Consider the following 24,238-nt stretch of genomic DNA (forward strand, 5'->3'; position numbering starts at 1 on the left):
TTGTACTCACCAACACCAGCGATAGAAGGAACATGACAGACCAACAGAATAGGCAAAACCAGGGGAAAATAATCCTTGATTTTGGCCTCAAATTTGATGAATTTTTACATCATGAAGATCAAAAAATTATTTTAAAACCCAAGTAAGCGTAGATGTTATTCCTATGCCCTAAAGTGATGCTTTCCTTGTTGCTAGAAGTGCTGAACTATTGAACAGTAAATCATTTCCAGCTTGTAATAACTGGGGAATTGTGACTGAAATCTCCTCATTTCTATGTGTGCAAGTGTGCATTTGTCCTCATTTCTGTGTGTGCAAGCGTGCATTTGTGTGTATGCCTTGTCTACAGCCAACACTCCACTAGGGTAACTTAAAACAAAATAGGAATTTATTTACAATAGCAAGGATGTCAAAAATAACAGGAACAATATATAACAAATCCAAGAATTATTTTTATGAAAAAGCCAAACAATATATACACGAAGCAAGATAAAACAAAATTCATAGGGCAAACTTAATTTTGACCTTATCTAAAAAGCTGTAGAACTGTGGCAAAGTGGCTTTCTAGAAATGAATTAATCCTGGGCCAGTTACACACTCACACACAAATACACCAGTCTTTTTCAGTCCTCCTTTTACTAGCCAAATCTTTCTCCGAGTTCTGTTTACCTTTGAGGAACGTGACTATGGAAGGCCATACAAGCTTTAGGAAGTACAGGCTATTTACATGTGCACTGACAGATATACGTATTGACTGGTAGGCTACATATTAAAAAAGGTAAATAAAGCCAAGGCAGGAAGTGTCTGCATCCTATTTACCTTCACTGCTCTAGTTCCTTCTTTCTGTGATTTTCTTGTCTATCACACAAAATGTTGCAGCAGTAATCTTTTTAAGCTCCTCAAGTGCTCTAAAATAGTGTTTTCCAAACTTGAGCATGCATTAAATCACTTGAAGGACATGTTAAAACCTGTATTTTGTAATGCCCCATGCCTTGTTTCCCAATACAGCAAGACTAGGCAGGGGTGAGAATTTGCATCTTTAACAAAGTTCCGGGCAATCAATGCTGCCAATGCTACCAAGCAACACTGAAAATTACTGCCCTGAAATATCAGAATGGTCACGCTTTTCCTTATCGAAATCCTAAAACTTGTAGGCAACAAACATTGACATTACCAGCAAAACAGAGTAGCACGTTATCTGTCAGGGATTACCTGTTATTTACCAGCCAAAATTTTAATCATGAAATGATTCCACATTCTCTTGGTCATTTCCCTAACATTTTGATTACTTATTGTTTCAACCACCAGGCAAACACTTGTTCCTACAGGTGACGAACTACACATAATCTCATCTTTGAAATCAGTAGTGGTGAAAACCTATCTGGACTCCTGATAACTTCTACTTAACTTTGGATTTTTACTAGGACAACCACCATCATCTAGTGCTATTAGCATCCTCTGATGCCTTCTGAACTGGGCACAAGGGGGTAACTCAAGGAAAGACTTTTGCAGTGGAAATGAGGCAGCCCCCTCTGAGTAAGTGCACTGTGGATTTGGAAATGAATTCTTAAGTGCTCTCAAAAACACTTCATGCATGGGTAATTTTATCTCTAGGGGATTGGAGATGCTAATAAAATAAATCCTTTATAAAAAGAAAAAAAAATCAGTTAAGGACATGCTCATCAAAGGACTCACCAATCACCTCTTAACTTCTCTGCAATATTACTTGCAAATTCACAGGACTGAAATATTATCAGTATTTGCATCCAAGTCACAAAATTCAAAGCAATCAAGCATTTTGCATTCCACTGCTGCATAAAAGGAATTAAGAAAAGGGGTGAAAATAATCCACTGCTTTTGATGCCTATTAGGTTTACAAAAACTGTACATTTTTTTTTTCTTAAGAAAAAGCATTAACTTAGTATTGGTATCAAATAGACTAAACATTTATTAACAGGAAAATATCTGATTTTTATTTTTGCACGTTATTCTCAAGTACACAATTACAATAATGTCACACATCCCTATATGATTTTCTTTTTATGTATTTTTTATACAAAGTATACAGAGGGAGGGTCATACAATATTTAATATTTCTACAGAACAATAACTTATATTATGTCCTTGTAAAAATCTGTACCTCTTTAAAACATTTAACTGAAACATCCATTTTTTAGCTTTGCTAATCAAAATTGTTTTAAGAATTAAAACTAGGTTGTAACTAATGTCAGTACATAACAGTGACTACAATTTCATTTTCTCTTTATACAGACAGATACATTTCATATTCACTTGACCAAACCCTTAAATACCTTTTAAAGGTTTCAATGTTGTGCTTTAAAAAGAAAAGAACTGTGGTAGGATTCCAGATTACATAAGAGAAATATAAAGTATGTAAAGTGTTATGTTCTTTATCTTTCAGTTTATTTAAAAATATATAAACGACCCAATCATTTACATTTTCTGAATGTGTACAGATGTTTAAAATTAATAAATTTCTACTTCAAGTGTCTTCTTTTATATCATTTCTGGGGAAAATAAAAATTAAGGGAGATTTTAAAGGTTTTCACAAAAAAACAGAACTTTCAAGAATGTGGGGCAATGACTCATATAGCTGTAAATTAACTACTTCAAAGGAAAAAAAAAAAGCTTGAATAGGGGCCAACGAGGCAGAGGAATTCCCTATAGGATAGGCTGGGGAAAACCAACGCCTTGACTTTAACTGGCACTTAGGCTGGAGTTCATAAACAGCCTAAAAAAACTTGACTTAGAACTATACTTAATCAATCCAGCACTTTAGAAGCTTGCCAAACATCAAATATTTGGATTTCTAACTAAAAATACATCTCTTGAATACAAATATGGATGGCAAAGACAAAGATGTAATGTAAGAGCCTAATGGCACAAATGGATGGAGCACCATGATGAGGTGGTGGCAAGGCAGCTATCAAGTGGGAAGAAAATTTCTAAATCTCCCATGATGCGCCAGACACATGTGTGCCAACAGCCAATCTAAGGGACTCCTCCCAAAACTATCCTGTTCTCCAATTCATCTTAACCAAATTCTAATCAACAGATCATTCTACAAATTTATAACTGATTCAGGCCTATCTGTTAAAGATGCCAACTCACAAAGAAAAACAGAACTGTCAAAGACTTGGTGATGTTCCAAATAAGGCCTCAGACTTTCCTTATACACTTGAAACCCACCTTCATCTTCTAATCAAAGCCAACTTGAGTGTTTTAAAGGTGTTTAAAGTTTGCTAACCTTAACTGTGAAACACAGCAGGCTGCATTTGCCAAGTGTAACTTGTAATTAGCACCAGTTCTCTGGTCCATAGAGCCATCTCTCTCTCTCTCTCTCTCTCTCTCTGTCTCCCTCACTTAGTGAGACAGAATTCTCTCTCTCAAGCTTGTCAGAGAGAACTGAAGGAGTTACAGCTGGATACTCATTAGCTTTTCAAAAAAATATAAAGGCATGGAGCTGAAATTGTACGAAAACATTCTATCTAGAAACGTATTAACTTCTATTTTTCAATTACCAAAGATATTTAAAAGAAAATACCTTTACTCTTTAAAAATACTAGTGTCCTTATTTTCCTTCTAATTCTTCACCTGAGTAGTCTCTCTGAAGAGCATGACTTACAAAATGCTCTCTCATGCATCCCTGGATCTTCCATGTTACTGTAAGTTTAATACTTTTCATTATAGATTTTAAACAACTACTACTTGGGGTTGTGTGTTTAAATATGTAAAATAAGCGATACACACAGATACATGTGTTATATATATATATGCGTGTATATATATAAATCAGGGTACATTTACATATATAAAGTTGCAAAAGATTCTATGAGCCAGGAATTACCTCTAGCAGATTCCAAAATGCAATCCTCGGTAAGTCTCATTATAGCACACAACCATTCCAAGACAAAGCAGCACAGACAGAAGAATCAAATTACAACAGGAGCAAGCCAAATTGTTCAAAAAGGTTTTCTAAAAGCTTACTACACTGACAAAAGATGTAAATAGTCCAAAGAAAGGCAAAAGTGTATTTTGTCTGCTAAACAAAATGAAAAGTAAACACGAACCCAGCCACTGTTCTGTACTCAGCGAAGCCAGGGACACAAAAGCTCAAATGGAAACCTCACTGCTGTATGATCTGAAAATATTAAGACAAGTAAAGGATTTCCATGTTATGAGAGCTAGACCTGACTGTAAAATCTCCCATTGATATTAGTAGATGCCGCTGACAATTCCATTGTGAGAAATCCAAGGGGTGGGGGAAACGAATCAACATGAAAACTTTCAGAATTACCAATCTAAAGTTACCTCAAGTTAATTAAATGGTCTTAGAAGAGTACCATCAAGATAAGCAAGGTAAATATTTAAATAAATATAAAACTTCTAAGATAGAAAAATTCAGTATAGAATCAGGGATTATTTTATTAAAAGCAACAGGTTCGTTGCTGCCTTTCCCCAATTATTAAACAAACTGAATAGAATTCAGAACACACTACTGAACAAAATGTAAAAAACCAAGTCAACTAGAAGCAATAACTCTATTTGTACACAGCGTAAATCAATATACAGTATTATATGTGAACGACACTAATTGGCTTTAAAATTAACTTTCAGCTTCAAGGCCATTATCTCTGTAGAAGTATCATCAGGGCAGGCCAACTTCTTTATGATGTCGCATAATGTGCTGGTTCTTCTCGGAAGGTCTTCGGAACCCTTTCTTGCAGTACTCACATCGGTGCGGATAGTCTTTTGTGTGAATGGAAATGACGTGCCGTTTAAAGCCGGAGGCGTCTGTAGTGCTATACTCACAGTACTCACACTGATACACTTTCCTGCCACTGTGTGTCTTCATATGCTTTTTAAGCTCATTCTGTTGTCTAAATCCCTTTCTACATCTCTTACACCTAAACGGAAGATCCTTTGTGTGAACTGAGAGAATATGGCGGCTTAGAACAAATGGATCTGCAATCTTAAAGTCACAATGTCTACACTGGTGCATTTTTTTACCCTTGTGGGCAGCCACGTGTTTCTTGAGTTCTGAAGGCCGGTGAAAGCCTTTATCACACATGTCACACTTGTGGGGGTAGTCCTTTGTGTGAACTGAGATAATGTGTCGTTTCAAGTCACTTGAGTTCGAACTCTTATGGTCGCAATGCAAACACTGGTGTGTTTTGCTTTCTTGGTGGATAAGAGCATGTTGCTGTACCTCTTTGGTATCCGAAAATGTCAGGAGACAAATGTCACATTTGAATGGCATCTCTTTACTATGTTTAGTTTTCACATGCGTTTTCAAGTTGGAAGAGTCTGCAGACCTGTATTCGCAGTACTGGCATTGGTACGGCTTCTCACCAGTATGGATTCGCATGTGCTTTTTGAGCTCTGATGGATGACGGAAGCCTTTACCACACTCCACACAAATGTGAGGAAAGTTCTTGCTGTGGACTGCCAAAAGGTGGCGATTCAATAACCCTTGTTCAGCTGTCTCATATTCACAGAATTTGCACTTGTGCATTTTGTTGGCTCCTTTTTCCTTATGCACCATTTTGTGAGTAAACAAAGCCCCAGCATGAGAGAAATGCTTTCCACACTCATCACATTCGATGGTTTTCTCCGTCTTGCTGGTCAGCTTGTGGCTTTCCATGTGGTTGTGTAAACTTATCTTCTTGTTGGTAGTGTAGTCACAGTCAGTACAGCGGTACTTCTTCTTGGTAAGGTGCTCAGGATGGTTTTTCATGTGCCTTTTCAAGAAACCTCTGGACTTAAACTTCTTTCCACAAATCATGCAAGGATAGACAGTCAGGGGATGTCCATCAGGGCCAATAATTATTGCTAAGAAAGGAAAAAAAGGGTGCATGAATGATCAAACCAAGCACTGTTTTGATTTCTTCAAGTGTCCTGAACAGTATTAGCCAGATTCCTAAGTTAAGCTATTTGTTATTAACACTCCTTTTACCATTTTTCCACATATGAAACACAGCCAACAGGAAGAGCAATCTGTCTGGAAATATCATTCAGTAGAACTGTAACAACTTGCTCCCTCCAGATTAATAAAATTAATGAGTAGATATATAACTTCTATCAAGTAATATTTAAACCTGCATCAATTTAGCAATCTGTGGGCAACTATTTATAAAATTTGTAATCACGGGGCTGGTGTTGTGGTGCAAGTTAAGCTGCCACCTGGGACACCAGCATCCCATATGGACACCAGTTTGGGTTATGACTGCTCCACTTATGATCCAGTTCCCCATTAAAGTGCTTGGGAAAGCAGCAGAAGATGGTCCAAATGGTTGGGCCCCTGCCATCCACCCAGGACACTTGGATGATGGAGTTCCTGGCTCCTGGCTATGGCTCAGCCCACCCTGGCCACTGTGACTATTCAGGGAACCAGTTGGCAGAACTTCTCTCTCAAAGTGCCAGTCACTTTACCTTTCAAATAAATCTTGAAAAAAAAAAGTCTGCAATCAAAGTGTCTGTCTGATTTGGTTATTCCAAAAACCACAATTTATGCTAATTTATAGTAAAGACTAAATACAGCCATGAATTCTTAATATGCGAATCAGTAACACAAATAGACAAGGAATTATGTTACATGCAGTACTTAACCTGTTGCTCGGTAAATTATGTCTGCTTTATACTGACATAATTGGATTTGTTAAATATATAAGCTAATGCTTATATCATTTTTTTCATTTCCATAAAAATCACCCGTTTTCAATTGTCTTCATCCATAGCTGATCTATTTCCTATTTCTGTTTTCTAAGGCAATCATTCATGAATATCACTGTATTCTGAAAATTATATTCTCAAATTCAATACACAAAAGATACAAGTGGCCTAGTACCTAAAATGCCATTGCTACACCCCTGTGAATACATTCTAGGGTTTTATCTGAAAACTCACTGTGCCTTGGAACATGTGTGCCCTCACCTGTTTGGTACTGCCTGGAATCAGGTCTTCTCCTTTTCTTTGGTTTTTGTTTAGCCAGTCTGCCGAGGCCAGCAGACTCATCTATGTGCAAGAGGGCACTGGCAGTGCCATTCCGGTTTTCAATTCCATCAGAATTATTACCTAACAATGCGCATTAAAAAACAAAATTATACAGTATTATAAATTATAAAGAATTAGGAATTCTTTTCTTAATTACAACAATGAAAAGTAAGCCATGATACTCATGAATGACAGAAAGTTCTCACTCTAGGTAATGGGTTTTATGAGCACATTTATTATATAAGTGAGATCATAGGGAATGCCTAGCTTTCAAAGCTAATAAAAACATTTTGCATTTTTGCCCCATGGATTTTCCAATTGTCTCCCAAAACTGTAAAGTCATGGGTCACATATAATCAAGAAAACTTAGAGCTTGAAAGCCTGTGTATTTCTCACAGTACTTCCTTCTATATAATATACACATGAAGGAAATTCCTGTTACAAACAAAGACATAGAGTAGACTTTTATAGGCTTCTTCTGCTCTTGTGCAAATCAAATAATCCTTACAGGTTACTAGTATTGAGATTTCTGAAATCTAAGACCACAGAAACTGTTTCCCAATCATGAACTGAGTGTTCTAAGACCAGCTCAATCAATCCTTCAAGCTGCTCTGTGACTTACCATAAGCCGCTGCCCATGCAATTGGCATAAAGGTTTTGATTTCATTGTCATCTATTTGCTGTTCATGTACGGCTGCAGCGGCAGCTGCAGCATCCTCCTCTCCCACAATCACTTCCATATAGACTTCATCAGCAATTTCAGCAACATCTACAAATAGAAGAGCATAAAAATCATTGTGACCAGGTTTACAGAGATCACAGCAAATATATTTTTATGTAAAATTAATAAATAAAAAGAAAAGGGGCTGGTGTTGCAGTGGGTTACAACAAAGTCTACAGCACTGGCATCCTATACGGGCGCCAGCAGTCCTGGCTGCTCCACTTGTGATCCAGTTCCTTGCTAATGCACCTGGGAAGACAGTGAAGGAGGGCTCAAGTCTTTGGGTCCCTGCATCCACGTGGAAGACCCAGAAGCTGCTGGCTCCTGGCTTCAGCCTGGCCCAGCCTCAGCCATTGTAGCCATTTAGGGAGTGCACCAGCAAATGGAAAACTTCTCTCTCCCTCTCTTAGTAACTCTGCCTTTCAATTAAGTAAAATAAATATTTTAAAAAGATTAAATAGAAAAAAAGGAAAAATATTACAAACCTAGTACACCTTTCATGTAGTAACTACATAAAAATATTTGTTGACTGAACATTTATTTCTTGGCTTTCACTGTAACTGCTGTTAAAGCCATATTCTAAACACATAGTCACCGAGACGTCCCTGAGAACATGGCAGCATGATAATATCTAAAATAATGCTATTTATTTCCTTCAAACAGTGACGATTTTTTTTTAAAAGAGCTGTAAAAATCTTTTTTCCCCTACAAAAATGCCACCCACTTACTTAAATCTTCATCTTCTTGTTGAGAGTCGTTGACAGTCATATAAACCATCTTTTCCCTAGGAACACGAATACTGTTGTTCTGATCAAGTAGCTCAACTCCATGATCATTTTCTGGCTCACTTTCCACAATGTCTACAGTTCCACCTATAGGGAAGAAGATAGATAGCTCCAAGAATTTATCTGAAAACCTCATTTCGACTTTCTCCTTTTACATACTTTATTACTATATTGGAATTCTTCTTAAAGTTATCTTCAAGGGCCGGCAATGTGTGGTGCAGTGGGTTAAGTTGCTTGCAACGCTGGCATACCATATGAACACCTGTTCGAGTCCCAGCTGCTCCACTTTAAATCCAGCTCTTATGCTAATGCACCTAGGAAACCAATGGAAGACGTCCTCAGAGTGTGGGCACCAGCTACCCACAGGGAAACCTGGATGGAGCTCCGGGCTCCCAAAGCTTCAGCCTGGCCCAGCCCTGGCTGTCGCAGGCATTTAGAGAGTAAACCAGTGGATGCTAGGGATCTTTGTGGCTTTCCTCTGTCACTCTACCTTTCAAACATACCATCTTTTTTCTTTTTTTTTTAAGTTATGTTCAGAAAATATTTCAAGCATTCTCAATCTAAATAGCCCAAAAGTAATCAGGTTCAAATATTTGCATCAGGATGTATAATGTGCTAAAGGTTTCCTATTACCTAAGTCATCCTCTCCAGGGTCAGCTTTAAAAATGTACACCTTGATGACTTCAGGGCAAGTGCCGTCCACTTTACAAGGATCAATTTCCGACTCTGCGTCCATGGGCATTCCAGAGGAACCATCGTGTTCTATTTTCCCAGCATCATCCACTAAACAGGCAGGAAATATATCACAAATGATAATAGTAGATACTTAAAATGTCACTCCTTTCAAAAGTCCTTTACAAGTAAAATTTCTAAGCCAATTCATGTAAAATTGGATAATTTTGCATAGAAAAGTAATACACTTATAAAGACTTCTAAAAATGGGATGTTACTAAAGCAAAAATTACTAAATAGAGGAAACTTCTGGTAGCCCAGAAAAATATTAAGTAACAAAAGAACACAGTCTTTCCTCAAACTTGAAGTAAAAACAATCCTAAACTATTCTTCTACTACTTGAAAAGACCTTTAAAGGAAATCTTCATGTAAATTTTGCAGGAGTACTACTACATGGTCACTAAAATTCTTGAATATCATTTAATGTAATCTATTTTCATTAGAAAACACATTTACAGATAAAATATGAGCATCAGAAAGGTGTATGGATTGAAATGAGACAGCCAGAGGCAATTCTAATCCACTCTGCTGAAATTTATAATCCCATATATATGTAACTCCTATGTATGCATCCTCAGACACACACAAACATTAGTTTATGACAACAGTGAATCTAAGTCCTTACTGGCAAGTGCAGCAATATGTGATTTCAAACATATTCTCATCTACCTATTACCTTTCTTACTGAAGGTTCTTTATGTTATATTATTAAAAAAAAAAAAAAAAAAGACTAAATGATTCCCAGTAGTAGTAACTTCGGGGCTATACAACAAAAAAAAAAATCACATTTTTTAAAGCTTTGTAAAAGCAGCCAAGGAAAACTGTTATTGCAATTAAGACTCAGAAAGTAAATCACATGAAAATATTAACAAAAAAATAAAATAAAGTATTTTGAGGCCACGCATGATAAATCAATTGGCTAATCGTCACCCTGGCAAACGCTGGCATCCCATATGGGTGTGGATTCATGTCCTGGCTGTTCCACTTCCCATCCAGCTCCCTGTTCGTGGCCTGGGAAAGCAGTAAAAGATGCCCCAAAGCCTTAGGACCCTAAACCCGCGTAGGAGACCAGGAAGAAGCTCCTTGCTCCAGGCTTCGGATTGGCTCAGCTCCCGCCGTTGCGACCATTTGAGGGGTGAACCAGCAGACTAAAGATCTTTCTGTCTCTCCTTCTCTCTGTAAATATTTATCTTTCCAATAAAAATAAATAAATCCTAACCAAAAAAAAAATCTTCCTTCTATCCTATTACATTTGCAATGGACATCCATTCCAACATATATTCACTTTCAAAACCACACATGCCACTTAAAAATATGTTTGCTGATGAATTAAATTTTTGCCTTGTAAAAGTTAAGGGGAATTAAAATCAAAGGTCACTTATAGGGGAAAAAAGCAAAAGCTTATGTATATACTAAGATGATACAACAGTTAAACTCTATAGTACAATCTTGAATAATAAATGTATATGGAACATGAAGAGAAGCGGAGGCAGAAATAACGGACCAATATTGCACTGTGTGCTCTGACAGCTGCCATGGAAACAAAAGAAGCTAGCATACTCACATGGGGAGCATGAGAAGGGCATTTACTTCAGGTGAAGGATTCAGCAAGGACAAAGGTAGAGACAAGAAATGCACGAAGGGTAGAAATGCTCCATAATGCTGGGCTGCAAATTTAAGTAAAGCAGAGGGCATAGCAGGAAATACGGTGCACCACTAAGCTGAGGTCAGGTCACACAGGGCCTTATGCATACATCAGGAAGAAAGGCTCAGACTTCATCCTGGTAGGCCAGAGATTTCTCTATCTGGTCAAGTGTCAAAATCTGTTAGAGGACTTCAGAAACACTGGCTGCAGCACAGCAGTTCCACAGAATCAGAAACTATAGAGGTGAGATCTGACACACACAGACATTATCAAAGGGTCCCTACGCCTGGAATTCTGATGAGTAGGTATTTTAGAATGCCTACTGTCAGTGATGGGGAGACTTTTAAGCAGACAAGGACAAGGTGTTAGATCCAAAGGTGGCAAGACATGAAGCAAGGAGAACACGTCAAGTCTACTGCAATAATGCAGGTAACCAGGCACAAAGTCTTGAATCAGAAAGCAGAAGCGAAGCTTGAGCTCGCAACCCATCTTGAAACTAGTGAGGACAGGACTTGGGGTCCACCTGAAACCAAAAGTGATCAGGGAGTCGAGGATAATCCTGGGATTTGACTCAGGTGAACGAGTGGGCTAGTACTGAGGAAAGGGATCTTAGGTTCACAAGAACAACATTTCCAAGAGCGCTCAGTGCCAGTGCTTGCTGCTCACACTGCACTCAACCCTCTGTTCTCCCCATGACTTACTGTGCTGTCACCATTTGGGTTCTTACGCCTATCATTGCTGGTTGATACATGGCATTACGGTGACAGACACTCAGAATATACATTGAACCAATAATTCAGTGAAAGACTGAGACTTGCAGCCAACTGCTAAATACTTGAGTTTGAAAGGACTTGAGGGTGGGCACACAGATTTGGAAGCCATCACCTTTGTGTTAATACCACAGTGAGAACATAGAGTGTGAATGAAGAGAGTGCGCTAAGGACAGTCCTGGGAACTACCACAGTGTAAGAGTTCAGAAAGCCAGGCCTGATACAGTAGCCTAGGGGCATTGCCTTGCATGCTCCAGGATCCCATATGGGCATGAGTTTGTGTCCCAGCTGCTCCATTTCCCATCCAGTTCCCTGCCTGTGTCCTGGGAAAGACGTACAGGATGACCCAAAGTCTTGGGACCCTGCATCAGTGTGGAGACCCAGAAGAAGCTCCTGGCTCCTGGCTTTGGATTGGCCCAACTCAAACTGTTGTGGCCACTTGGGGAGTGAACCAGTGGATGGAAGATCTTTCTCTCTGTATCTCCTTCTCTCTGTAAATCTGCCTTTCCAATAAGAATAAATATATCTTTTAAAAATATACAGAGTTCCCCAAGCCCAGGAGAACAGAAGGTTGGAACATTTCGTGGCAGGGCATTACAGAAGCCAGGGAGTGAAATTCTAGCAATTCTAGGAAAGCACAGGGCACAAATGTAGCAGGTACACAAGTCAGGAAAGGCTGTCCATACTGACCAAGAGACCAATAGAAGGTGTGAATTTCTTCAAATATAGTTGTAATAAGGAGGACAAAGAGATCTTAATTACAATGGGTTGCAGGGGGAAGGACTTTTACTGTTCAATTGACAAAACACTGATGGGGCCAATGCTGTGGCATAGTGGAAAAAGCCTCCGCACGTACACTCAATATCACATATGGGTGCTGGTTCAAATCCAGGTACTATACTTCTGATCTGCTCCCTGTTAATACGCCTGGCCAAGCAGCTGAATACAGCCCACGGACTTGTGCTCCTACACCCACTTTAGCCCAATCCAGACTACTGTCACCATATGAGGTGTCAATCAGCGGATGGAGGATCTCTCTCCTCCCTCATTCTGCCTTCCAGATAAATACTTCAAAAATAAGAACAACAAAAAGCTAAATTATTTCCTTAAGGGTGATTTGGAATTTCAAACTGGAGTAGAATTAGAAGAATGAAGATATCACCACACAAGGCAGAACAGTTCAGAAAAAATCTGCAACATCTTTAGAGAACTCATCTCTGAATAGTGTGATGCTGTTGGGGACGTTGGTCTCTTTCAGCAAGGTTTGTCAAAACCAATTCTAACAGGTACTGGAAAATCAAATGTCCTTGAGTTTACAAAGAACTAGGCTAGGCTTGCTGTTATTGCATGTCATTTTGTTAGTACCTTCAGAAAACCTTTGATGATTGAAAAACCTGATCATTTCAGAGCTTGCAAATGTCATGCCTTTCCTATAATGTGAGGTAAAAGATGTTTGTTCTTATAAATGTATAGGAAAACGGATTTACGATATACAGGCTTGTCTGATAGCAAAACAATTATATTATTAGACAAAAGTGAAATTCACCTTCAGATTGCCACCTTGAAAATTTGTTCCGCTAATTCAACCCATGAAATTCAGAATTATTACTAAGAATAATATGAAATGTCACAGAAGCAGTTTATTTTAAAAACTACTTTGATGGTCCTGTTAAGTACTCAAAATTTCACTGATTTTTAAAGCTACTAATAAAAATGAATTTCTAAAAGCAAAGGAGGTTTTGATAAAAGTGAGTCATTGTACATTTGATTTCTGCTTAAATACCTTCTTCTAAATAGCAATGAAAAACTAGAACTTTAGAATAGGGCTTCTCCAAAGTAGAAGAGTATAATTTCTGGAAATTAAGATTACTTCCAATGATAACTACCATTTGCATGACATTTTGCCATTTCCTTTCTGTTTCAATGCAGTTTTTATTTCACTTGATTCTCATGTTTTTTAGATAAAGAAATCAATGCTCTGAAATGAGGTACAATTTGCTCATAGTCAGCACACTACCAAGGCTGGCTTATTTGAGGGGCCTGTCTTTAGAACCCAGACATTTATTTCCATCTTCTAAATTTTCTTCATTTATTTTTAATTTGAAAGACAAAACCTCTGTTGGTTCACTCTCCAAATGCCTTCAACAGCCAGGGCTGGGTCTTCAACATGGGCCATCGCCTGCTATCTCCCAGGCTTAACAGCAGCATGAAGCTGAAGTCAGGAGCCACAGCTAGGAACTCAATGCAGACACTTCCAGGTGGCATGTGAACACCTTCATCTATAGCCTAAATACCCGTTCCAAATTCCTTTCCCATCTTTTTGTATTCTTAAAAAGTAAAATTATCATCAATTTCTTCCAGGCTTATATAATACTCTTTGCATTTCATTTAGTACTTTTAAATCTGAAAACTTAAAATGAAAATATGACTTATCAACAATCTCACTGGTAATAGCAAAGCTACAATAAGATACTTATATAGACACGTATTATGTTGCTTCAAAAAAGCCTCAGTAAAATGTCCTTAAGAGTGAAAATAGAGAGTAATTTGCAATGAGAATAGACACTGCAATATCTAAAAATAAAGTTCATTAAGATTGCTGAGAATGCAAAAGTTTCAAGAAAACTTATGGGGAGGGGCTAGATGAAGAACACTCCACCTCAAGTAAACTGTCAAAGGAAAGTTGATTCAATAGCAAAATTTCACATAACTGAGCTGGTTCTTTCATGGCACACATACAGAACAAGGAATGATGGCTGCCACGATGAATAGTGATAAACATTTACTGATTGTATTCCATGTATCTTCAAGCACAATGCCAAGTCCTTCAGCATACTTCACTTTGCACAACACCCTTGTGTTTTGTTAATCTCACCTCTCTCAGCTTCTAGACCCATTTCACCATAATTTTGCCAAGATGTATCTGTATTCCTCCCACCCACATGTGAGGACTGGGTTGCAGTTCTCGCTTCCTGAGTCACAGCTGTTGTGTGTGGGCATTCTGGGAAGGAATCAGCAGATGAGCACTTTCACAAATGGTAAAAATAAATATACTACTATTGGATCTGTACTAGCATTTCATTTTGTCTAAATCAACACAAAGAGACATCTTGGGGCCAGCATCATAACACATCAGGTTAAGCTACTCCCTGTGAGGTTGGCTCACTGTCGGTCATTGTAGTCATTTCAGGATGGAAGGTCTCTCTAATAAAATCTTTAAAATAGGGCCCGGCACAGTAGCTGAGTGACTAAAGTACTTGCCTTGAATGCGCCAGGATCCTATATGGGCACTGGTTCATATCCCGGCTGCTCTACTTCCCATCCAGCTCCATGTCTGTGGCCTGGGAAAGCAGTTGAAGATGCTCCAAAACCTTGGGACCCTGCACCACATGGGAAATCCAAAAGAAGCTCCTGGCTCCTGGCTGCAGATCAGCTCAGCTCCAGCCATTGTGGCCATTTGGAGAAGTGAACCAGTAGATGGAAGATCTTTCTGTCTATTCTCTGTAAGTTCCCGCTTTCTAATAGGAATAAACAAATCTTAAAAAAAAAAAAGTAACAATAGAGATCTTGGAAATGGCATTGTGGTGCAGTGAATTAAGCTTCTGCCTGCAATGGCAACACAATATGGGCACTGATTCAAATCCCAGATGCTTCACTTCCAATTTAGCTTCCTGGCAAACTTGCTGGGGAAAGCAGTGGAAAATGGGGCCCAAGTACTGTGGGAAACACCTTTGAAGTACCTGGCTTCAGCCTGACCCAGCCTCGGCCAATGTTGTCACTTAGAGTCAACCAGCAGATGGTAGGTAAACTTTGCCTTCCAAATAAATAAATCTTATAAAAGAGAGAGAGAGAGAGAGAGAGAGAGAGAGAGAGAGAGAGAGAAAGGAAAACAAGACCACTTCACCATTCTCCATTTACTCAAATGTTCCCCTCTTCCGATTACTCAGTAGTTCATTTATCTTCCCCAAGTTAATAAAAGCAAAACCTCTCCCCTGTTTTCTCAGAAAATACTCCTAGCCAGTCTTCCTATTAAAACAAAAAGCTGGGCCCGGCGGCGTGGACTAGCGGCTAAAGTTCTCGCCTTGAACGCCCCGGGATCCCATATGGGCGCCGGTTCTAATCCCGGCAGCTCCACTTCCCATCCAGCTCCCTGCTTGTGGCCTGGGAAAGCAGTCGAGGACGGCCCAAGGCATGGGACCCTGCACCCGTGTGGGAGACCTGGAAGAGGTTCCTGGTTCCCGGCTTCGGATCGGCGCGTACCGGCCCGTTGTGGCTCGCTTAGGGAGTGAAACATCGGATGGAAGATCTTCCTCTCTGTCTCTCCTCCTCTCTGCATATCCGGCTTTCCAATAATAATAAATCTTAAAAAAAAAAAGTTAATACAAATTCACATTATTAAAAAAAACAAAAAACAAAAAAATCAAAAAGCTAGTCACCTTCCTGTCTATAGGAAGGAATCTCCTTTTCCTACTAAGTAAAAATGCAAGCAGCCTGGCAATGACCTCCAGCCAAATCACTTCCTACCTTCAGTCCTGTGTGCCCCAGAAGCTCCCACAGTATTCCAGGCACTCAAACTGAAGCAATGGTTGTTTTTTTTTTTTTTTTTAACTTTCATTCCTTTATGATTCTTCAAATTTTAAACAACACATTGGTGTGGAAGTGATATTGTTTAATATTGAAGAAACACCTTTTCAAAGTATTTTTAAAGTATAAAAAGAAATTAAAATGTGCTCAAAATCCCACTGCCAGAAACTATCATTAAACATTTTGCTATACATATTTATAAAAAAAAAGGACAGAATACTCAGCAGAAAATTTTTAATTAAAGTTAAAAATCACAACATGCTATTTTAAAAAAAACCACTATTTTAGAATCTACTTGAAGTCAACCACAAAACAACTTTAATTCTGTTGCCATTTCATTCATTCCCCAAGACTTGGCGATTTGCCTCTATACTAACATTTACATCGCTGAATCTGGTTATATACACACACTTCACGTTAAAGTCATAACTGAGGCGAAGTAGACCTTTCTACTATTTCCCAATCTTCTCTTTCCTACATCCTACTGAAACTTCTGATACTATATGCTCATCCTCTCCAGCAGATCTCACTGCTTATTTCTCAGTACAAATGAAACAATCAGAAGAGAACATTCAATGACTACCACATCTACCAACATATCAGCAACTAAATGCACAAATGCCATTTCTTTGGCCATTACTACAAACCATTTGCATTTCTACTCAGTTCCAACCCTCTTCATACAGCACCCCCCAACCACTGTCTCCTTACACCCTTTGCTGGATCATTCTTAGCAGCACATACAAAAAAGACTCAATTCTACTGTTCCACCACCTCTATTTTTCCCAAATCAGATCTTTCCAATATCCTCTAAACTCACTCTAGTCCAGTCTTTTTCCATTTATTAATCCACCAAAATGTTTATTAAAGTCACCCATAACTGAGTCTCAGCTTTCAAGTGGCCTGTTCTAGCAACAGATGTGACACATGCTTCTCTCCTCCTATGATTTACTTTCCTCATTCAGCTACCATGATCCAAGCTCTTATATCAGTCCTGCTCACATCTCTTAATCCTTTGCCAGAGCCACTTGCTATTCTTAATGTGGAAAACGCCAGGCTCGATCCTTGCTTTACCTACAATCACTGCCTTGGTAATCTCATTCTGTCTGTGGCTTACATTTTATCTACAAGCCAAGCACTCCAACTTTGCATTTCCACTCTAGACCATTCTTCTGAATCCAAACTGTACACATATAAATATCAATTCTTTGCTCAAATATCATTTTCATCAAATCTTAACTACACTCATAATCCCAAATCCTTACAGTGCTCTTTTTTGTACTCAAGCATGTGTAACATGTGACTTTTATACAGACTTCGAAATTAAGATGTTGTCTATTGCATGTATTCCCCCACAATCTAAAAATAATTTCAAAAACCAAATGAAAACCTTTGGGTATAAGTCTACCCTTGTTAAAAAAAACTCTCCCTTGTTAAAAAATCCCCTGTGATACTGAAGGGTAGTCTACTCCCAAAATAAGTAACTGTTTAAACAGAAGAAACTAGGCACTTGAAACATTTTTTAAATTGCTTTTCAGACTTCTGGCGAAAATCAAGTATTAAAATTTTCTATTTTGGGGCCCGGCGTTGTGGCCTAGCAGCTAAAGTCCTCACCTTGAAAGCCCCGGGATCCCATATGGGCACCAGTTCTAATCCCGGCAGCTCCACTTCCCAGCCAGCTCCCTGCTTGTGGCCTGGGAAAGCAGTCGAGGACAGCCCAAGGCATTGGGACACTGCACCCGCGTGAGAGACCTGGAAGAGGTTCTAGGTTCCCGGCTTAAGATGGGCGCGCACCGGCCCGTTGCGGCTCCCTTGGGGAGTGAATCATCGGACGGAAGATCTTCCTCTCTGTCTCTCCTCCTCTGTGTATATCTGGCTGTAATAAAATGAATAAATCTTTAAAAAAAAATTCTATTTTTCGGGGGCTTCTATATATAGAAAAGCTAATAACGAGGTCTCCAGTAAATTGTTGCTTGGCTCATTATTGGTATAATTTACATAGCACAAAAGTCCCCATTTAAATTTGTAGTATATTCACTTTGCTGTACAACCACCACTACTACCCAACTAGCCCCCCAACCCCTAACCAAAAAACACCAGACCTATTAGTAGTCAGAACCCGTTCCTCCCCAGTACTCCTTCCCCTACCCCATTTCCTGGCAACCACTAACTGCTTCCTGTCTTTGTGGATTTGCCTATTCAGAACATTTCATATAAATGAGTCATATAATATGTGGTCTTTTGCACCAAACTGAATATTAGACTAACAATTCATTAATTTTACAGTTGATGTTACCAGAATGCCCACACACTAATGCTAGATAAACACAAACCTCTTGTCAATTTATTTAAAGATGCCCAAGGTGACTGCAGTTAATAACGTACTGCATGCTTGAAAATCACTGACAGATTTTAAGTGCTGCCACCACAAAACTGTATGATAATGTATATATCAACTTGATGTGGCCATTCCACAATGTACACATTTCAAAACATGTTGTATAACCATACATACAAACAGTTTTTGTCAACCACAACTTTTTAAAATAAGAAAATATGAATAAATGGAAATGTGGATGGGTGTTAAACACATTTCTAGAATACTCCTAGTGTGGTAAGAGTTGTCCTGCATCAGAAATATTCTCACGTTAATATGTATTATTTTAATTCTTACATTTTACTACTCTATCAAATGCTTCAATTAGACTTATTTATCTTTATTGGAAAGACATATATAGAGAAAGATCTTCCATCCACTGGATCATTCCCCAAGTGGCTTCAACAGCCAGAGCTGAGCCAATCCGAAGCCAGGAGTCAGGAACCTCCTCTAGGTCTCACACATGGGTGCAGGGTCCCAAAACTTTGTGTCATCCTCCACTGCCTTCCCAGGCCACAAGCAGGGAGCTGGATGGGAAGTGGAACAGCTGGGACACGAACCAGAGCTCACATAGTATCCCGGCACATTTGAGGCGAGGACTTTAGCCACTCGGCCATTGTGCTGGGCCCACTACCAAATGCTTTTTAATAAAACTGCTAGTTATTGTTTCTGTGCAACAGCTCTTAGAATCAATTCATACTGCGTTGATCCTCAGAGTCTATACATGAAATACAGTGGTTTGAATTTTACGTTTGCATTAGCTCCCTGAACTGCTTTTTACTGTGTACCTCTCATGACCAAGATCACACTTAGTTGAGAACTAAAAACAGATCAATTGTTAAAAACATCTACACTGAACAGCCAGGCCACCATACTCTCCATCACTGAATTTTAATTACACTGTAGTTGTGCAGTGCAAACAGCTCAATGGACAACTCAGTGGGAAAATCTTTAGCTAGCATGTCCAAATTATCTTCTCCTCTGAAAATGATTTTGCCATCTGCCCAGCCACAGACCAAGGATCAACTCCTCTTTTTCAGTCTCAATTTCAGAAAAACTCTACTTCCCAAATGTAGAACGAGTCAGGTTCTGCCCACTCTACTAACACAATCTTAAACTGTTATCATTGGTTTTTTACTGAATTACTATAAAATGTTTCTCAAAATGCACTTGATATTTCTGATTTCACTCTGTGTCTGTCCTCAGCACTGCCATTATCTTCCTAAACCATGGCTCTAAAGCAGGTTATTATCAATTTGCCTAAAACCCTTTTAATAGCTTTGCACATCAAAGAGCTAAATGGTTTTTAATGTATTCAAGGGTCTTTGTTTTAGGTCTTCCTGTTTTGCCAACCTTATTTCCCAATTCTCCTACCTTCTGCACCAAAAATATTATGTGTACCCCAAAGAATAAGTCTAAACACTAAACGATCTTCCCCATCTCCTTCCTCAGCCACATTACTTAATATTTTATTAAGTAAAATAACTGAGTTGATCAAACTGAGTTGATCCTTGAATATTTTAAAAATATTTTCTTTCAGGCCCAGCATGGTAGTCCAAAGGTTAAGGTCCTCACCTTCCACATGCCAGGATCCCATATGGATGCCTGTTCTAATCCTGGCAGCCCTGCTTCCCATCCAGCTCCCTGCCTGTGGCCTGGGAAAGCAGTGGAGGATGGCCCAAGGCCTTGGGACCCTGTACCCACATGGGAGACCCAGCAGAGGCTCCTGGCTCCTGGCTCCAGAACAGCTCAGCTCTGGCCGTTGCAGCCACTTGGGGAGTGAACCATTAGATGGAAGATCTTCTTCTCTGTCTCTCCTCCTCTCTGTATGTCTGACTTTCCAATAAAAAAAAAAACTAGGGAAAAAAAAAACCTAGAACTTTTAAAAAAATATTTTTTTCTTTAAAAATCCTTACCTTTGAGAAATACTAAATATTTATGAAAGAAATATGCAAATTGTGGTTCAAAATAACACAGGGAGGAGGGAAATAGATAGGACATGAATTAAATGTAGTCACATCTTTCACTGAGCTTGTGTATAACACTTCAGTAGCATTTATCTCACTCAAGGATACCAAAAATTTTCCACCATTTCTTTCAGTGCTTCCAAAATACTTTGCATATCTATTTATATACCTTTTCATGCTCAACTGTAATTGCCTGTTTCTGTCTCTTTTCTCTACTACCATGAACTCAAAAAACACGAGACAACGCTGTATATCTCTTAATACTGAGCAGGTTCCCAGCTCATTATGGCTGCCCAGTCAAACGGTTCTGAATGAACATAGTCCAAAAAAAAGTAAACATGGACAAGTGTAAAAATAAAGAGTCTGTACATTATTCCTTTTTCACAGGTAAACATAAATTTGAAAACAATAGTTTTTAAAATAAACAACATTTGTGAGCTATCTAGGTGGCTTCTGCTAGGATGAGTTACATAAAATGTTGAATCCAGGGCCAATGTTGTGGCATAGTGAGGGAAACCTCCACTTTCAACACTGGCATCCCATGTGGGCACTGGTTTGAGACCTAGCTTCTCTACTTCTGATTCAGCTGCATGCTAATATGCCTGGGAAAGCAGCAGAGGATGATGCAAAGCCTTGGGACCCTGCACATCCACCTGGGAGACCCAGAACAATCTCCTGGCTTCAGTTGTCCCAACTCCAACCACTGTGACCATTCACAGAGTAAAGTTGCAGGTACAAGGCCTCTGTTTCTCATTGTTTCCCTGTAACTTTACCCTTCAAATAAATATCTTTTACAAAACTTATTGAGGCTACCTCAATTATTTCCTAACACTGTTGAAATTCAGTATTTAATATCACTGTAAATTTGAGGAATCACAGAAATCCTACATGCCCCCCCCCCATATACCAAGCAGCACTATTTATTCCAAGTTCTACCGCTCTATGATACTGACTTCATATACACACATATAATAACACATACTTTTAAATGCAATTCTGCATTTCAGTCAGAGCAATACATTTTACAATTCATTATTCACTCTTGCTAGTATGCCTTAAATTCTAGCAAACTGAGATTATAGGACACTAAAAAGGCGAACAGAAATTAAGACACACGACAACTATGATATTTTCTCATCCATCAAGAACCTCCTCCTAAAAGGCACCACTTTAATTGTGATGCTCAGGGGGAAAGGAGTTAAATTCACTGCTAAAGAACTGAGCCTTAAGGGAAAACACTATTTAGCAGCAAACATTTACAACATAGCAGACTAACAGCTTTGCACGTTTGAACTTAGTTAATCCTCCAAACAACCCCACAAGGTAGGTACTACAGTCATTTCCATTCCACAGGAGAGACAAGTAAAGCACAGACAGCTGAGTATCTTGCACAAGGTCATTAGAATGAAGAAAATGTGTCCACGTCATGTTATCTTCTAAATGACTCACATGGAGAGAACTCCTTCAACCCAATAAGACATGTAAGTTTAGAAATGGACAAAGGAACTCATATATTTATATCTTTCTTCAAAGATATAAAATGGTCAATAAGCATAGGAAGGGAAATACAAACTAAAACCACAATGAAACTTCACAGCCACTAGGGTGGCTGTCAATAACAAGTGTTGCAGGGCATACAGAATCATGGCAACCTCACCCACTGCTGGGGGGAATGCAGAGTTGGCTGTGCAGTTCCGCAAGCAGGTTAAACAGCTACCATGTGAGCCAGTAATTCCACCCCCATATATAAACCACTTCCACTCTTAAATATTCAACAGAAAATTATGTCCACAAGAAAACTTGTACATAAATATTCACATTACATAATACACAAAGGAGAAACAACTCTAACGTCTACGAAAGCAATGAATGAGCTAAAATGGGGTGAATAGTCATTCAACAGAATAATAGTAATGAAAAGAATGAAACATGATGGCTCTTCAAAAAGTTAGTGGAAAATGCATATTACAAAAAAAACCCTACGCATGATTTCAAAAATATTTTACAGCAAAATAAACTTACTTCCATTTTTATACAAACCCTTTAAAATATTTATTTATTTATTTATTTTGAAAGGTACAGTGATGTGGGAGGCATGCAGACATCTTCCATTGATTAGTTCACTCCCTAAATGCCCACAAATAGCTGGGGCTGGGCCAAGCTAAAGTCAGAGACTCCGGGTCTCCAAGGTGGGGGGTAGGGAAGAAGGAACCCAAGTACTTGGACCAATCATCTGCCTCCTAGGTGCATTAGCAGGATGCTGGATTGGAAGTAGAGGCAGAACATGATCTCTAATACTCTAATATGGGCTGCAGGTGCTCCAAGCGCTGACTTATCCTGCAGTGCCACAACTCCTGCCCCTCCACAAACTTTCTGAAGTATACCTCCATATAGGTTACAAGAAAGAAACTTAAAAACATCATGCAAGTATCACAGGATTTAGTCTACCTGAAATGTCCAGAATAAACAAACCTATTGAAATAAAAAGTGGATTAAAGGCCAGCACTATGGGGTAACATGTAATACCAACATCTGTAGTGCTGGCATCCCATACAGGCACAGGATCAGGTCCTAGATGCTCCACTTCCTTTCCATATCCCTGCTAATGCCCCTGTCAAAGCATTGGAAGAGGGCCACAGTACCTGGGCCCTTGGTAGACACATGGGAGACCCAGAAGAAGTTCCTAGTTCCTGGTTCCTGACTTCGAAGTAGCTCAGCCTAAACCACCACAGCCACTTGGGGAGTGAATTCAGTGGATGGAAGTTCTCTCTCTCTCACAGCTGTAGCTAGGAGATAGACATTTAACCTAAGTACTGATACAGGATATGGGCGTCCTAACAAGTATTTTAACAGCTAGGACAATCACATCCTCCAAATTACACATTTTTCTTAAAGACTGATTTTATAGAGTTAGAGAGAGCTTCCATCTGGTGGTTCACTCCCCAATAGCCACCACACCCAGGGCTGGATTGGTCTGAACCTGCAAATCAGGAGTTTCTTCTGGGTCTCTCACATGGCTGCAGGGACCCGTGACCATGGGTCACACTCTACTGCTTATCCAGGCCATTAGCAGGAAGCTGGAATGTAAGGGAAGCAGCTGGGACCAACAGCCCATATAGGACGCTGGTGCCAGAGCTGGCGGTTTTAGCCTGATGCCACCATGCCAGCCCCTACATTACACATTTTAAATGGGTCAATTTTATGATATGTAAATTGTCTTAAAACTGTTACCAAAATAAAAACTTAATTCATCACTTAAATTAAATCTAGTTATCAAACCTCTTACCTATCTAGTTCTACCTAACTGCAAATTTAAGACACAAGAAATGTCAACAAGTACTAGAGTAATGACATCTCACTGATCATGTTAATATGAGAGGCACCTAAAGTATATTCTGTTGCCTGCAGTTGTAAAGCAGCACCTGACTCAATATCACCAGATCATCTCCAACTTTCGCTACTGTACACACTGGTGTCTCACAAAATGGAATCTTGTCTAGCTGCTAAATGAAACTCCAGGAGCCTGAATCAGACCACTTGCAAAGTGACCAGAGAGTCTTGCAGCTGCCCCAGATTAAAGAACAAAGATGCTATCTGAGTACCAAGTAGATAATCCAAATACTCCATCTCAAGATAGCAAGAAAAC

At 39.1% G+C, this 24,238-nt stretch overlaps 1 protein-coding gene across 7 annotated transcripts in view; it reads right to left on the reverse strand.

The window, feature by feature from the left end:
• Positions 1-367: 367 nt before the first annotated feature.
• The window catches only part of ZFX (zinc finger protein X-linked), a 42,270-nt gene continuing 18,399 nt past the window's right edge, over positions 368-24,238 (reverse strand). For 5 of the 7 annotated variants that reach the window (XM_058659211.1, XM_004587823.3, XM_058659215.1 and 2 more), the window contains 5 exons: positions 9,151-9,300; positions 8,461-8,604; positions 7,634-7,780; positions 6,952-7,092; positions 368-5,850 (listed from right to left, as the gene is read on the reverse strand). In XM_058659211.1, coding sequence (XP_058515194.1) covers positions 4,667-5,850; positions 6,952-7,092; positions 7,634-7,780; positions 8,461-8,604; positions 9,151-9,300 — 1,766 coding nt within the window. In that variant the 3' untranslated portion in view covers positions 368-4,666. The remainder of the gene's footprint in view (positions 5,851-6,951; positions 7,093-7,633; positions 7,781-8,460; positions 8,605-9,150; positions 9,301-24,238) is intronic. The other 2 variants (XM_058659216.1, XM_058659217.1) reach the window with 2 other exon arrangements.

Source organism: Ochotona princeps, chromosome X (genome assembly GCF_030435755.1).
Source record: "Ochotona princeps isolate mOchPri1 chromosome X, mOchPri1.hap1, whole genome shotgun sequence".
Taxonomy (NCBI): domain Eukaryota; kingdom Metazoa; phylum Chordata; class Mammalia; order Lagomorpha; family Ochotonidae; genus Ochotona; species Ochotona princeps.